This window comes from Drosophila subobscura, chromosome E (assembly GCF_008121235.1).
Source record: "Drosophila subobscura isolate 14011-0131.10 chromosome E, UCBerk_Dsub_1.0, whole genome shotgun sequence".
In the NCBI taxonomy this organism is placed as follows: Eukaryota; Metazoa; Arthropoda; class Insecta; order Diptera; family Drosophilidae; genus Drosophila; species Drosophila subobscura.
The window spans coordinates 2202653-2220867 of NC_048531.1; the positions used below are offsets into that span (position 1 = coordinate 2202653).

General features: G+C 44.4%; 1 protein-coding gene across 1 annotated transcript in view; it reads left to right on the forward strand.

Annotated features, from left to right (window-relative positions):
• LOC117891269 overlaps window positions 1–18215 on the forward strand; it is a 53956-nt gene that overhangs the window by 32670 nt on the left and 3071 nt on the right. The window contains 9 exon segments of the mRNA XM_034796643.1: window positions 2380–2531; window positions 3216–3275; window positions 6092–6216; window positions 6300–6455; window positions 8670–9104; window positions 15692–15907; window positions 16661–16794; window positions 16942–17037; window positions 17961–18155. Of these exon segments, the coding sequence (XP_034652534.1) occupies window positions 2380–2531; window positions 3216–3275; window positions 6092–6216; window positions 6300–6455; window positions 8670–9104; window positions 15692–15907; window positions 16661–16794; window positions 16942–17037; window positions 17961–18155 (1569 nt within the window).

The following is an 18215-nucleotide window of genomic DNA, read 5'->3' on the forward strand; positions in this document are numbered from 1 at the left end:
TGATTTCAGTATAGCTGCCTCAGCGAAGCAGCAGCTGGTGCTCCTGATTGCAGGACAGGACAGGATGCAGGACTCCCACATCTCTCAACTGTCCGCCCCCACTAGCCCCACTCGACAGTACCACTCCCAATCCCCTGCTGTCCCACGGTGCTGCTCCCGATCCCCTGGTCATTTAGCAGTCAACTGCTGACTGATGCCTGCTGCCTGCTGGCTGATGGCTGCGGGCTACGAGGCTGGCCTGGATGGGACTTGGCCTGTTGTAAAGTGTCAAAACGTGTACTTGTCGCTGCCAGGATGTGCAGCAGCTCTTTAATTTGAATTTTATGCACTGCATGCATAAATTTATGGCCCGAGTCCCGCCTTCAAATGGCGACGACAATGACAAAGGCAACATGACAGGCACATGTCCATTATGGCCAGACGGGGGCGGCCACTGCCACTCTGCCGTGCCTCTGGGTGGGGTGGACAGCATTTAAATGTGCTGGTTGCCAGCCAGCAAAAGAGCACGAGGAGCCGGGAGCCAGAGACCTTCTTATCTTGCCTCTGTCAAGTCAACTGGGTGCGGGGCGTCATCTTACATTGTTGGGTTCTACAACCCGATTAAAGCCAAAGTTAAAGATGCAGAAAAAAGAACCCACCCCAGCCCATGTCCATGTCCATTTCCGTTTTGCAAGGAATTTGCGTGCAAATTAATTGCACATTTAGTATTTTTTTTGGTGCCGTTCGGGTCGGGCAGTATGGAAAAGATTGAAAAATTCATTTTTAATTGCAATTGCTGCAGGAGAATTAATTTGTATAAGCGCATTCTCCTGCAGTCATAAAATGGTATTCAGCGGCATTACAACCTTTGTTTGACATCGCTTGCTCCTGCTTCTGTTCGTCTTCTGCTCTTGCTGCTGCTGCTGCTCCTGCAGCTGTGGCTGATGCATTGATTTTGATATGACGCTGCACCATGTGGACACGGGACACATGGCAGACTTAATATCCTGCCTGTCATCCACCCCTTTCATTCTGAATGTGTGTGGCCTCGCCTCCTTTAACTTCTGTCAGACTGTCAGAGTGCTAAAAATAACATGTGGAAAAAATAAAACACCCACCGAAAAACGAACCGAACCAAACCGAACCAAACCGAATCGAATCGAACGCGCTCCTGATGCATTATAGATACGGCAATTGCATTGAGTGCAATGATTTTCAACTTGTTTTGGCTGTCTCTCTACCTCTGCCACTGGCCTTATAAAATCACGCCCGACTTCTGTCTCTCGCGAAGCGGTGTGAAGCGGTGCCGTCAGTTGCACTTCCTTCAGATTATGGCTTTGATTGACGTACAAGCAGCCAGCAAATAAAAATCAATTAAATGAAATGGAAATTATAGCAGAACAACTTTCACGATCCTGCTCCTATTTCCTTCGAAACTTTTGTAAAACAAATCTTTATTATTGTGCTTTTGCCACTTTCTAGAATTCATCGGTTTATGAAACATATTGGCTCATCAGCGGGGTGTTTAATACTTGAGAGTCTGTACAATCATTGACAAAAAAACGCAGCAACAACAGCCTCAACAAAATGATAAAGCATCCACCCTGCTAATTAAAATATAGCGCGTAGATATGTTTGTGTGAGTAAATATTGCGCTGCTACCTACAACAACTGAAACTAATCTAATTATGCAACGCACAACTCACAGCCGACCGCACAACGCACTCCAACAAGAACAGGGAAGGGACAACTAGGACAACGAGGCTTACTAAACTGTGACCAAATGTCACACGTGGTTTTAATTATTGCCAAGAGTTCTGCCCTGTGAGTGTACCCATGGTGTGTTTATCAGTGACTGTGTGTGCGTGTGTGCGTGTGTGCGAGGCATAATTACATTTTGCGGCATTCGGTAAAGTGTTGATTATTAATTAAAATAGCTTTATTCAACGCTGGGCTGGCCTGTCGCCTATCAGAATATCAGTTAAATATTTAAGCATTTCTCTGCCTAAACAGTGTCGTCCATGTAATCATGGCTCCATTATGCCATAACGAGCTCCCCCTCTCCACTTCCCCTGTGCTCGTATCTACCACACTCGTATCTATGTATGTGTATTTGTTGGCGAGTATGTTTGCTTACATGTGTGTGTCCTGTTTGTGTTTGTGTCCTAGGGAGAAAACAGAAATCAAAATGGCTGGCAAATAGCAGACAAAGTTTTGCTGCAAATGGAATAGAATGAAATGCGAATGGGTGTGGGAATGGGAATGGGAATGGAAACGGGTTGAAAGTGTAAATGGCTTGTAATTAAGCTGCAACGTGAGACGTTTAAATGGAAATTGCATTTGGCCTAATGCACGTTTCCCCTTGCTCTCTCTCTCTCTTCCTCCCGTTGTCTATTGCAGAAGGAGCTGTTCGTGAGCAAAGTTGAGCCGACGTCGCCGCGCAACGAACGCAAATTCTCCGCTGCCACAGCGCCATCGATGAAAACAAAGTGGCTGAAAGCATTTAAGAGCCTAAAGCCTGCTGGTTCTGGTTCAGCACAACAAGCAGACAGGTAAGTCTAACCCTACATCATCCCATGCAGTGCATACCATCCGCTCCCTCCCCCTCCCTGCTCTGACACAACAACATTATCAGGCACAGAGCAAGGCCCATTGGCCCATTAAGCCGAAGTGAAACCACAGCAAAGTATCCCATCCCCATCCCCATTCCCATGCACATCCATAAAAAGCAGAAAGGAAAGAGAGAGCAGAGCGCCTACCGCCATACCACGATACAAAATGAAATAGTGCCGGTGGGCAAGAGCAGAGGAGGAGCCGCCCGCACATTAATATGACTAAAAGCTTGCGGAAAAGGCGGAAAATTATTCAAGCAATCGTGAAAAGCCCACAGGCTGCAGCAGCCGAAGGCCTTGAGCACAGAAAGTATATTGCTAATATTTACACACTTCGAATTATGCAATGCAGCCATTGCACTCTAGAAAGATAATCCCACACAGACGCAGGGCTTCCACCACCACCAGCCCAGTCCAGTCCAGTCCCACTTTAGGTTAAGTTAACGTTAACCCTCTGCCTCTGTTGGAAAAAGTTCAGACTACTAATGTTCTCTATACACTTTTTCTCTATTAATATACATACGTACGTACAATAAATGCCATCTCATTTGAACACTTAAAAAATGCTTTTGCGTTTGCCACTCAAAACAATCGATAAATCGGTACTTAATCGCGATTAATCAGCCAACCACCACCCCGACAAAATCAAATGTACCACGCTGTATCAACCGTTTTGACTTTGAGGTAACCGAAATTCACCAACTAAAAAATTCACCACCTGTCCAAAATACAGACATTCGTAACTATAACTAGAGAATCTATGTACCTTACCAACCTACACCAATACATATAAATATATCTAATTAATTCCCAGATGTATATGTCCCACAAAGCAGTAATAGGTTGTCGTAAATGTTGCACGCAAATCAGTAGACAATTAGTGGAAAGAACAACCTGCTTTGGCCCTGGATTATAGCAACTAATTGATTTCAAGCACGTCCATACAATATATGTTATTATTTTATTATTACTATAGATTAGCCGTTTTCTGGTTGCGCTTTGCAATAAAGTGCACCTGCTTCCACTCCACCGCCATCATCAATCACGCTTGCTGCCACATGTGGCAATTAAAAAATGGTGAATTTTGCAACAGTTCGAATACCTCTACAGCCAGTTCAGTTAAAGTGGAGCAAAGACAATGGTGGAGCTGCAAAGTTTACACTGTTCGATAACTGGGAATAAATGTGTCCGAGAGTGGGCTCCATATGTTCCGGACAAGTTTCCTGCTTCTGCTGCTGCTTCTGTTGCTGATGCCGATGCTGATGCTACAGGCGGACACAGTAAATTCCACTCGGCGCCACTGAAGCACTGAGAAATATGCGAAAAATTGCAAAACTATAAATTTTCCATCCACCCACAGTCCGACCATACATATACCCATGGACACACAGACTGGACAGATGCTTCCGACCCCATAGAAATGGCCAGCATTTTGTTGCATTTGTTATTTGCTGGCTGTGGGAAGGGAATGGTAGTGGGGAAATGGTAGTGGCAACTGCAACTGCCATTGCAGCAGGCATCGCATCCAATGGCAACAATACTTAATTCCATGCCGACAGCGGGCACTGCCAATGATGATAAATCTGGAAATCTTCTCGGCTTAGTCAGTGCGAGGGAAACGGGCTTTATCCCCACAAACTTCGTTTCGAATTATTTCCGACTTTTCGTGCATTCATCAGTGGAGTGAAGTGGAGGGGAGTGGCAAGGCGGACACTCCGCATAAATAAGCGAAAATACTAACACGAGTGCACGGGTATTTACAAACGTGACAAGAAAGTCCTAGTTAAAAGTTGAGTTTTGCTATATTACAAAAGTTTCGCACCGAAATTACAGAATGAATCTCGAAGCTGGACCTCCCCCAAAATGAAAGTTAACTCATTTCGCTGTGGTCCAGTTTTTGTTGCTGCCTATTGTACTTTTCCGTTCTGATGGGGTTTATTTTCAGGTTGCTGAAAGTTTTAAGTAGTGTACAAATCCAATAATAAATTTGTAATGTGAATAATTATTTATGTATGCCGCTCTTTGGTTTTAGCATTGTGCTTTCTATAGCAACCACAGACACATTCACATCACACCTCCAACACCACATCACCTCGATACCTAGATTACCTACCTAGTTTATGTATGTATGTATGTACAATATAACAATAATGACATTTTAGACGAATAGCTCGATTATCCCATTAAGTATGCCAACACATTGAACCCAAAACTACTTTCAATTACTCGTCGTAGTCTTCCTAGTAAACTTACATACAAAGATCCATTCATACATACATACGTATAAAACTCAGATAGCTGATGTACATATGTACATATGTTATACAGATGTATTTAAATTATGAATCGCTTAGAGAGTTGACACATCGGCCAGAAATCAGTATTGGTATTTTGTTGACAATGCCAACAAATAATTTTTACTTTATTTAATTTAGCTTAAGAACTGTCTGCAAAATCAATCTCATCTATCAATCATCATCTGCAGTTGGTTTATAAGAGTACACAAGTGTTGCACTTTCCCCACTTTCCACTTCTCGCCAATCGTTCGGCCACTGCGGAACTCGACTCACATTGTGTACGTCGTATTGTACGCACTTTACGCACACAACTTTGTAAATATTGTGCGGATACGCCCAACAGAATTTATTTTCTTGCCTGTCCGTCCGGCTGCCTGCATGTCTGTTGCTCTGTGCTCAACTGCAGAAGTGTGCATGAGCCACTTACAAAAAATCAACCTCGGGTCTGGTCCTGAGTCCAGGACGTTCGGTGCCAAGCCTAGGTCTGAGCCGGAGTCTGTCCGAACAATCGCCTCGCCCCAGTGCCAGTGGGCCTCAACCTCAGCCCTCAGCCTTTCCCCCTGTTTGCGTTGTCGGCTACGTGAGCTTTTTTCTGGTAAACACTCGTAGTGATGTGGGGAGAGGGGGGAATTGCAAATTGGTTGTATATCTGTGTTAAATATGAAATGAAATTGGTGAAATGAATTCGTTGTGTGCAGAACATAAATATCGTAGCAGTGGATTTGGCACACACAAATGTACATATGCAGAATGTTTGTGTCTGGCTGTGAAGTCCACTCGAACAGTAACAAATCGACCAATTTACAATGATTTGACAACGGTTGCAAAGAAACCCGAGTGCTGCCTGGTTTTAAATACATTTATTCTAATGTTTTTTTCGTCCAAGCACACCCTACAATGTGTTTGATTAATGTCCCCTGTCTATTATCTTCTTTTTGCATACTGCATTGTCCTGTCCACACCCCATTGTTGGTTTGACATTGTTTGTCGTGTGCGTTAAAGCAATCTGAAATAGCATAAAATATGAAACAAAAGCTGCCATAAAGTTGATCAGCATATGCTCCTGTCATGTCCTGTCGTGGCCTGGCCTGGCCGGGGATGTAACGAGGAACGGGGGACAAGTGCAACATTTGCGACGACTCCATTGCGAAGCCTACTTACTCATGCCAAACCCTTTTTCAACCCTTCCCCCTTCCCAAACAGGCGTAATGGTGCCTCCAGCACGGCCTCGGAGCCGCTTCGCCCCAACCTGGACGGGAGCCACCATCTGCAGGAGTACACGTACAAGAAGATAACGGCCTGCGACGCCTGCTCCCAGATACTGAGAGGTGCGTATGGGCCATGTCCCAGTCCCTCGCTAGCCGCCTGCTGCCAATGCTCCTGTCTGCTTTCCTTTCTTTCCTTCTAATAGGCCACACTCGGCAAGGTCTACGCTGCCGCATCTGCAAGCTAAATGCCCACGGAGACTGTGCCCCGAATCTGCCGCGCTGCCAGCCTAAACAGAAACTCCTGCGGCGACAGAAGAGCACCTCGGAGCTGGAGAATCGTGTTGATGTTGAGGAGGAAAGTAAGTATCTGGCACGTATTATCATCACAACCATGCCCCCCGAAACACACACTCGTGTACACACACACACACACACACACACACACACACAAGCAACGCAGATACACAGCCGCATACACTCACCAACACAGAGACCAACCCTCTGTACAGGGAACTAACGACTTGCAGGGGAAATATTTTGCCGAAACTTGGCTGAGCTTGGTTGGTCCCCAACAATTTGTTCGGCTACCGTGCTCTCTAACTGCATTTGCATGGAGACAGCCAGCGTCTGGCACATTGTTATCCAGGAGCTCGCCTTCTAACACGAAACAATTGCATTGCATGCTCTCTGTGTTAGTGTATGGTCGCTGGTCCCTCTACCACCTGACCACATAAGCAATATTTTGCGTACCATTTGGCATACATTTATTGATCTGAGTTGGTCAGGAGAGCGGGAGTCCGGCAGGAGCGAACTCTCTGCCACTGCAGGGGGTGCGATTGTGATTGCCTTGGTATCAGTTGATTTCACAATGGATTTATGGCACTCGTGGGGGCACACAGATTGTGGCATTTGTGATTTGTGTCGCAATTCTCTAAGCCCCAGCGAACAAGAGCTTTTGCAATTTTCTTGGCCCTCCCTTTCTGTCCCGTTACCCTCGCACCATACATACATATATAAAGAGACTATGTGCGGAGAAACGCAGTATGTGGCTGCATATGCAGGTACTAGAAGGATGACAATGATGATTTCCCTGCTCACTGAACTGTGAACGAGTGGCGGTGTCATGAACGATAAGAGTCAGAGTCTGTCGCATTCCACGAGGATGGGATGCAAGTGCCATTCATGTACATTGTACAAGTAGCTAATAAACACGAATTCCAAATTGTAGTCTCAGCATTAATGTGAATAACTCAATTTGAAATCCTCTTCCCCCCCACTCACACCACCGAACATTGAACACGGAACACCACTCCGACAAACCACACCACCGAAAAACTAGCATGGCCACAGGAGTCCGTTGTGGTTGCAACGCTAGCAGATCAGGCAGAGGATCAGTTGAGTGTGCCGGATCCGAATCCAAATCCGAATCCAAATGCGAAATTCCGTCAAAAGACGCCGTTCATGCAACGCATTGCGCAACTAGGTATCAAAACGATCAGTATTACTCTATATAGCATATGCCATATCTGTACGTACCTACAAACATACAAATAAATCAATATATAAATAGCATCTGCGATATAGTATGTATAGTCAGTCAGTCGTATGATGTCTCGACGTCAGATGCTCGACTGCAGACTGCAATGCGCTTGAACTTTATGATTTTTATTGGATTTTTCGTTGTTGTTTGACTGTTGCGCTTTGATTCACTTAATTAGCGAGACAATCAGCGAATGAACAATCAGCTCAAACTCAAAGTCAATAGAACATTAATACATGCAACAAACAAACAAACACATACATACACACATGCATACACAGATAAATAAGTGACAGCCCCTCGTCGGTAAATCGAAGGAGCTGTGGGCGCTCCCAAAGAAATCAGTTTCAGTAGCGGAGCATGTTATAGCCACCACTTACTCGTACTCGTACTCGTACACGTACAGTAATTCACCAGTATGTCGATCAGTTCACTAGAAGTTGCCTCACTCTCATTCCGCCTAGCTATTGTACGTTTAGGGACTCTTTGGGCTGGGTCTTCGAGCAGCCTACACCCCAGAGGTCTATCGCTTGCGTGCAGGCCAAAAGTAGCCACCAACTGGAGTCTTATGCTAAACTATAAATATGTAAACCCACTAGTTAAACGTTAAACGTTAAACGTATCTCGGTCCCACACTATCTTCCATTTACTTCTGCGCAGTTGAGATTATGACAAGTATCCCCTAGGCACCCACCATACACCCTCCCCATCCATCAAGCTCATTCCAAATTAGAGAACTGCTCAAACCACTTCCGATTTGTAATAATGCCTATCAACCACGCACGATCATCACAAATACAATATACGATATTTGTATATGTATATCCAAAATTGAATACGAATTGAAATCGATCAAACCAAAATCAAAACTGGCCACCACCGACCTTCACCAACCAAACAACCAAACAACCAACAACCAATCAACCGAATCAACTTGTCAACTCTCCTACGGCACTCAAAGAAATAACCGAAATCGATCAAATTTATCGAGTGCTGAAACAAGCCGGCGAACTCAAATCCGGACATCTTGCAGCAGGCGCCGAAAAATCCGTCCAGGCGAAGGTTTTGGATGGCAGCTTCGTGGGAGGCTCGATCCCCGGACCCGCATTCGCAGAGCGGGAGATGGTTCCGGGCCCACGGCCCGTCGATATACCCATTGTCAGTGTCTCCGAGCTAGCTTTGCAGGAGCAGCAGCAGCAGCAGCAGCAGCAGCAACAACAACAACAACTACAACAGCAGCAACAGCAACAATTGCAACAGCAGCAGCAATTGCAACAGCAGCAGCAATATCAGCAGCAGCAACGAAGTCTGGCATCGGTGGCGCAGGCGGCAGCTGTGCGGGCCGGACGGGGCGTGCGACCGCCGCCCGTGGCCATGCCCATTTTGGGCGTGCAACTGCAGCAACAGGAGCTGCAGCAGCAGCGTGGCGGCCTGCCAGTGCCCACCCAAGATATATCTAGTAGTTCAGGTCCGACAAATCACCAGCAAACAGATTGCAGCAAAAGTAGTTTGTTGTTACTCTCTACAATATCTCTCTCAACTATCTCTTCCACTATCCCCATCTGTCTTTCGTTACTATACTCACCTCACATTTATCTCTATTTATTTCATTATCTGTATCCTGAGTTCCACATTGATTTAATCTTTTCATAATACTCGTATGTTTTGTTGTAGTTTCGGTTTTGGTTTCGGTTTTGGTTTCGGCCTTGGTTTTGGTTTCATCTTTTTGTACTATCTGTGTTCCCCTCTCCGATTCTCTTCCTTTCGATCTCGTTTCTGTCTCTAGTCCAGTATCCCGTATTCCGTATCCCGTAACCCGTCTCAGTGCTTCAGCTATGTACCATCCACTCACCCAACTAGAAATAGAAACCCTTCCCTCCGCATTTCTCTAGCTTAACACTCTCACATTTCACATTAAGCTAACGTCGACTCGACTCCAATTCAAAAGCTCCCTCATGTAGATTTTCCTTTCTCACAAATATTTCCACCACATCTTCTTGAGATAGTAGTTGCTCATCCATAAACTCACATATCTTAGTTGTATTTAGTCACGCTCGATTGCATTTACTCTGTCTTTTTCTTAAAAAATTGTATCTAGCGTGTATCTATGGCAAGTCAATTTCAATTTCAATTTCATTCGCATTGCCCAAACCATATAGTTGCCCTCATTATTGCTTCGCTTGGCAGTTGACTTAGCTTGCGACTTAGATTTTGACCAGTATCTAAACAATTCCCAAACACACACACACACATCTACACACACTTCCAACCACCAACCACATACAGATGGATCAATGACAGACACACAAACACATCAATATGCATTTTGTCGATAAATAAAATATATATTTAAGAGTTGCATTTGAAATGCTTTTGACTGGAACAGTTGCTGAATACATTTTATCGTAGCCAGCATCACCCAGCGTACATACATAACTAGCGCAAAGACATATATACATACATATCTAGTATCTATGAGCCATATCGTATTTAGTTAACCGCAATTAATTTGTATATGCTAAACACTTTGATTTACTTATGCTATGTATATGTCAAGATTATATCCGCGCATTCTCCACACAAATAATCTAGCCGAGGAGAGTCAACCGAGTTGTCAGCTTGATTCCGAGATTCCGAGTGTGTTTCTGATTGTGCGTGGGAACGTGAACGGGAATGGGAATGGGAATGAGAATGGGTAATGGATGAGTGTTGTGTTGCAGCCTTATCTGGGTCTGTCTGCCATATGAACGAATGAGCTTCAATTAAAATACATTGCCACAAAACGCCCAGGGCAGACGGGACGGACACAGACCCCTACTCGTACCCGACTCTTCCATTGTCTCGACATAGAGCAAACACACACACAAAATGACGTTGCTATTTGTCGCTTACTCAAAGCAGCATTTCCGAGCAGTTGCCCTAGACGCAAAACGTCCCAAATCTTGACAAGTGTGCAGATAATTAGCGCCGCAGTTGCATGTTGTCGTTCAGTGCAACTGAAAACAGCAGCAACTGGCATGGAACTCGCAACTGTCATTGCGTTCCCCTGCGGTCTCCAGCTGCATTATTCCAATTAGGAGAGTGTAAATGTAGTCCTTGACTGATTGATTGGAGATTGCCTATGGTGGGTAATTAGAGCTTTGCACTCTGTATCTGGGATAGTTTGTGGCTGCCGCAGTTACAGTAGTTACAAGTTCGGTTCAAATGGGCCTCTCTGGTTCTCGTATAATGGCGGTTGATGAGGCGTCACACAGAACAGACACATTCTTTAGTGTTTAGTGAAATGTGCAAAATACAAACAAATTCATATACAAGATATATATATCTATATTATTTCGTGTCCATATCTTTTTTGCCAATTTTCGTTTCGCTTGCCACCACCAATTAACCAAATAACCAATAAAATAACAAACAACATCAAACAACCAACCGACACCCAAAGATCAACGCTGCGGGCAGTTCTTTGCCCCCGTCTCGAATATGTCCAGCTCAGCGTACATCAGCAACGGCTTCGGCATCAACTACTACACCGCCAGCGCCATGCATCAGCCGTATGCGGGGCCACAGTTTGCCGCATCCTCTTCAGCAACAGCATCGCCCTTGCATCATCAGCCATCCGGGAGCGGTGGCGCTGGTGCCAGTGCCAATGCCACGGGCAGCACAGCCACCGGCAGCGGTAGCAGCTATCCCGTGAGCGATACGGGACTGCGGAGGCGCCTGTTCGCCGGGTTTCGACCGCTCTCCGGCTACGGACTCTTGCGGAAGAAATCTTCCCAGAATCGATCGATTTCGTTGCCGGAAAGTAATTACGAGCAAGAGCCACACCTTAAGCATAAACATAGCCATAATCGTAGCGATAGACCTTATTGTCATTACCACATGCTCACAACCTTTCCGACATCCCTCTTATGAATCACCATCAGTCATTACCATTAGGCCATTACCCCAACATCTTCATCACCCCAAGCTTCTACGAGTGTCTTCAACTCCAAATTTAGATGGCAAACAAGTCCGCCCTTTGATATTGCAACATCTTCAATCAGCACCGCATCTACATCGACCTCAACATCAACATCAACACCAACACCAACATCAGCATCTACAACTTTTCTGCTTTTAGTTTTCACTTGCAATTGATGTTTAAAAAGTGTTTCAGTGTTACTAGATACTCTTGCAGAAGGCGATATAATTTTCCAGAATTTTCCAAACTAAATTAAATTAAATGACCAATTAAAGTGCAAAGCCGACGAGGCAATGATCGATCTGCAGGGGTACTTAGACCTTCGGTACGCCGAGACTTGTCTTCGATTAATTAATGTACTTACCTGTGGCAGGCCGCAGATGATTGTTTCTACGTACATATGTACATATGTGTTTGTCATGTGTGTTGCTCTGAGTGTGTTTATATTTACAATAAGTGTTTGCACCCAAGCCAAAGAGAGACAAGAGGAAGGCGCATTTCAGTTATTTTAATTTCGAGTCGTGGAATCCAAGCAGCGGAGCCCGTGGCGAGACATGAGCCCGCTCAAACAAAGACCAGAGTAAATGCCAATTAGTCTTAACCCAGTTTGCACTTCAAGCAAATGGCTCATTTCCGTTGCACACCAACAAACAACAACAACGGCAGCGGCTACAACAACTACTGCAATTCAGGCGCAAATTCCCATCGTTTGTGTGCATGGCCGTGCATTTGTGCTGAAAGCAGCTTCATCACGGCTCCAGCTTGGTTTAAAACGAAAGACTGACTACGAACTGACTCCATCCAGTACTCCGTGGTACCCCCTTTATTACAGGCCTGCAGCCCTCATCCACAGCTCCGGCTACTGTTGCTGTTGAAGCCGTGTAAATTGCAGGCCATTGTCAGCTTTTGTGCTAAAATTCAGCCGCATAGCTCCCCAGTAAATGGAAAGTACTACCACGAATACTTCTGGCAGGGAACAAACTTTTTTCGCCCAACTCGATTCACGGCGGGCGAGTTCATTTGTACTTTATGCTTGCTGTATTTCTGATGCTCCAGCTCCAGCTCCAGCTCCAGCTCCTCCCCTCCTGCTTCAGAATTCGTCCGCAGAAACAACTTTAAAGTCGCGTGCGGAAAAGTTTTTTGTCTTCGGCTATGCAGCTTCTTAGCGTGAGCAGAAGGGGTGGCGGCGATGGGGACGAGGACGGGTGTGCATGGCTGGGAGCTAGGATCTGGGGTCGGTCCCCGGTCCCTAGCCGAACATAATTATGCTAAAAATTGTTACGACACACACAATTTTTTCTTTCTTTTTTGAGCCTCCCTTTCCTAGGGCTTTCCCTCTGCTTTTATGCTGAGCCTTACTCGCAGAGTACAAGGGTATAATGAATCCATGCAACTATATGCAACAAGCAAGAAATTTGTATTCTACTCTATTATTTATTTAGTAAATACTTTTCCTTATATGAAGGTATCTTATATTGTAAAACTATAAAGCTTCAGGGTCTGTGAAGTATCAGGTATCTTAGAGTCGATCAGTTATTTATGGAGCTATTTTGTTTTTGCCATTCCTCTCTGCATGTTGTCGTCCGGGGCTGGTGCTGGTCTCGACTTCCTTCGAGCCAGACTGTGTAGTTATTTCCCAAGGATTATGTTTCTGCTCTATTACTTGGGCCAGGCAGCTGCTGGTGGTCCCTGTTCTTCTCTTTACTTTACTCAGTGCCCGCTTCTTTTCGTTTTCCTTATGCATGAACGCTGCCGTCTTAATGTTTAATATTTTCTTTCGGTCTTTGTGTCTTCATTTGGCATAATTAGTTTTAATTCGCATTTCTTTGCTCTGGCCTGGGGTAACCTTTAAGCATGCTTGGGGCCAGGGCCATCCGGTTCCTATTCAAATCAGCTGGATCCATCGAAGCGCTACTAACCATGAAAACTTCCGAAAACTGCTGGGTTGAAATTACAAGCGATGATATAATGTACTTATTTGACACAGCATCAACGAATCCGAAAACTGACACAGCGCGTCCCTTTGGCGAGCCCCTGATGCTGCCGCGACCCATCCTTAAGAGCCCAGAGACCAGTCTCCAGGATGAGTCGAGAGCCAGGCGGAGAGGCCGACTAAGCTAAGGCACAGAAGGCACAGAGGACAAGAAGAATATAAATTATAAGAGAAGAACAACGAAGAACGGATAAGAAAGGGGTGGAGAAACACTGCGCAGCGACACTTACAGCCAACATATACATACATAGATAAAATAAATAAATTATAATATTATTGATTATGTTTATCTCTTATCTCTTAAGTTTCTAATATCTTCTACCCTTTAGAAATGAATCCTGGCTCAATTAATGTTAAAAATGCATCACAGTAATTATTATAAATACTCGAAATAGTTAATTTACCAACTCATGCATACATACATAAATATATACCTACATATATGTACTCGTAAATATATTAGTTAATTTCAATTCTTGCAACTCTGTAGAGCTTGGATGTGAGCTACCTTAAACGTACTGTACTCTACATGTACTACTTTATTAAAGTATTAAGTTATATTTGACGATTGCACACTTTCATTGGTTTGTTGTTTGATTGTTGTACGTATTGCACAGACAACACCCGACGGATGTCGAAGGGAATTCGCATTAACAAACTCTTATAAGAACAAAGCTTTTTGGGACTCTCACCCATTCATTTCATTCCATTCCTTTTCCACGAACACGCCCACATACATATGTACATACATACATACATACAGACATTTGTATGTACTTCTGCCACAGTGTTCAGTACTGGAAGCAAGTTTTTATACCCGGTACTCGAAGAGTAAATAGGGTATATTGTATTTGTGCACATAACGGTTGTATGTAACGCACAGAAGGAAACGTTTCCGACCCCATAAAGTATATATATTCTTGATCAGCATCAATAGCCGAGTCTCTGTCTGTCTGTCTGTCTGTCCGTCTGTCCGTCTGTCCGTCTGTCCGTCTGTCCGTCCTGATGAGCGCCTAGTACTCAGAGACTATAAGAGCTAGAGCCACAAAATTTTGCATCCAGACTTCTGTATGCTCACACTGTTACAAGTGTATTTCAAAAATGAGCCACGCCCCCTTCCGAGTCCGCAAAAGGGCGAAAACCTCCCAAATCTACAATTTTGAAGATAGCAGAAAACTAAAAACGCCATTCCGTAGGGAATGACCATATCTATCAGATCACCAAATTGGGATACGATTGGATCATTATTATAGCCACAATGAAGAAATTAATTTGCAGTAGCCAAACCCACCCCGTCCCGCAGCATTCACAATCTGCTTCGCGCTGTTTATGGCCTGGCCCCTGACACGTCACTGCCTCTGCCTCTGCCGCTGCCTCTGCCGCTTCCTCTGCCGCTGACTCTGCCGCGACTCTGCAGTGTGTGTCTATAGGGGAGGGTGGCGAGCTAAAGGAGCGTGTTGACGTGAGTAGTGTTGTTGATGTAGATGACAGATGAAGAAAAAATGTAAAATTGGACAAATAACCGCTAAAGTGCAGATGTAGTACTGAGTGCCGGGTATAAAAGTTGTGACGCGTAAGAAGCGTCTCACACGTCCCTTCTCGTTTTTAATTATTTTTCACGACAGCAAAAAGTTCCTTACGTTCGTTTTTTTTGCGGTAACCCAAAAGAGACACACACACACTCGCTGTCTCTCTTATTCTGTCTCTAAACGTTGAATGTTGTTAAGTTAATACACAAAATAGATATTACCAACTACTACATAGTACTTCTATGTCAATAATCTCTCTCTCAGTGTCAAGGCGTAAGGCTATTTACTGAATATTTCAATTTTCATTTGATTACATTTTCGGTAATTGTTTGGTTTCTGTCTTGGAACTGTAGATGTACCCATAGATTATATTTTTCATTACATGATCAATGTTGAACAAATTAAAAATTAAAATCAATTTATTTTTATTCCACGTTTTATCGAAATCAACTCTCATGTTGTGTATTGTCTGACCACAAATACAACAAAAAAAAACAAAACAAACACGATCTAACACACCCACAAATCAAAAACCCTAACCAAACCAACAAAAAATACAACTACAACAACAGCACCGCACTCACCGCGCCGCCAAAAGTTGAACTTACGCATGAAATCCCTGAGCCTGGACTCCCCCGAGTCGTCGGAGCTGCACGGCCAATTCCGTCGACGTCCGCAGCTGCCGGTAGCGGGCGCTTCGACATCAGCGGCCCCGGGCTACTATCACGGCGGATCGGGTGGCCACCTGGAGCACAGCACTCCTCCATCGAACAACAGCCGTCTGCACTGTAAGTAGCAACCCAGTAAATCTTCCCGTTCCGTTTCCGTAACTGGTCCCAAGGCCGACACCGATAACGATACCGATACCGATACCGCCACCGATATCGTTACGAACGTCTGAGACCAACGAGTACTCTCGGCGCTGCACAGAGCCATCCAGAGCTATCCACCTATGTACCTACGATCAACTATTGAAAAAGGGCACCCACCTCTTTCGCTTCCTAACGAATCTCGTTCGTTCTCACTCTAATTTCCCGGTCTAGTACGTATACACCTATCCAACACCACCATTGAAGTCACACCACAACCTATGCTATAACTGAAAGAGCTTTCCTATGTAGTCGCTTACAATGTAAATACGTTGAAAACGCAGAGTAAAGTAAAGTTTCGTTGAGTAGTTAGATATGGTTAATCTCGTAAAATTTGCTACAATTACATAAGTACATAGAAGCCGTAAGCTGAAACTAATATTGCTATAAAGACCGCTAAAACATCTGCTGATCATACACCAGTATTTTGAACCTTGGTGGGGACTATCTGAAGTATGTTGAAGCACTGCGCCTAATCTAAACTAATCTCCCGCTAACCTCTCTCTATCTTTCTCTTGTATACATTTTATCTTTATGCGTATTTTATACATAATTTCTCTATTGCTAATCTTGTTCTTTTACGTTCATTCACTTGCATTCCAACTTGCAAACTAACCAAAACACATTGAGCATGTCCTGGAACAGGGATTAACGCATCCAAAACCATTACAGCACCATCGAGTCCTTCGCATACGGGCCGCAAGCTGTTGTATGCCACACGTGGCATGCGTGGTGGCAGCGTCGATTTGCCAGATGAATTGGAGAAGTCACAGTCATCGGCCAGCACTTCGCCATGCCTCTCACCAGTAAGACATCCCCAGGTATTCCCCCATCCCTGTTCAATCCCCTTCTCTTTCGTGTGTTGATTTTGGCTGCACCATCCGACAATGACTGCACCTACATTCACGCATTCTGCAATCTAATCCCATCCCATCCGCTTCGACATTTTCAAGAAATCGCATCGTCTGCTGCCCACCAACTTGTACGTCATCCTCTACAACTTCAAGGCTAGACATCCCGATGAGCTGGACCTCAAGGCGGGCTACAAGGTGAGCAAATCACGCAAATCCCGATAACTGTAGGGGAAAAACTCTCTCTCTCTTTTTTTCCTTCATGGGTGTGGTATGTACATATGTGTGTGTGTATGCACGAGTATGAATAATAAACAACACGCTTTGTTTAATCCACTAAGCGGAACGCTTAGCGCACACAATGGCTCACAGGAAATTGGCATAACAAAATCAGAAATGTATACACACATATTCGCATTTCCCTTTGCCCATTCCCCATTCTTTATTCAATATTAAAACGAGCAAGGACAACAGAGCCCCCTCCCTTTATTTATCGTACACTCGTATGTAGGAGTACGAGTATATGCACAAAGACAGAAGGACGAAGAGAGAGGAGAGCTCCTTTTATACTGCGTAAACAGGACAACGCAAACAACGCGAATAAGAAGAAATAATAATAGTTGCTGCGTTTTTTGTGTACTTTCGCTGATTGCGAGTCCTCGTCCTCCCTACCCGCCGGCAAAGTGTTCAATATTTACAGATTAGCTTTTGTTCGGGTTTCGTCCCCGCCAGTTTAGCAATCTGTTAGTGCAGCAAGTGCAGTATGAACCAAACTTTTGCTATATCATTTACTTATTATTATAATTATTGTATTCAGTCGATACTTGGATCTTCTGTTGTCCAAGTCGATACTTGGCTCTTCCTTGCAATCAACTTTTGTGTTTGCCATTAGAATTTGCATAAATGTATGCAGGCTATCATATACTGCATCATATTCAACTTTAATTGACTGAAAGACAGACAAGTTTAGAGTCCAATTTATATTTTTGAACTGAAATTCACTTACTCCCGCCAATTAGCTGAAGTCACATCTAGTGCAGTCTCAAAGTGTATCGACATTCAGCTCATAAATATTAAGAGGCCTCTCTTAATCTGCATTTATTGTCTCCTACTTAATTCAGGTGACTGTCATTGACACATCCGATCCAGACTGGTGGAAGGGGAAGGTGCTGGGACGCGTTGGCTTTTTTCCATCCAAGTACTGTGTGCGTCTGAACGCCAGTGAGAAGCCGTTGCAGGTTACCCACAATCTGCAAGTGTCCGATGGGGAGCGCAGTGAAAAAATTACGCTGCTGAGAGACCAGATTGTCATACAGGTAACGTAGACGAGCTGAGTGCGAGAAACACGAATAGGCTAACATTTCGTTTTGGGCTTG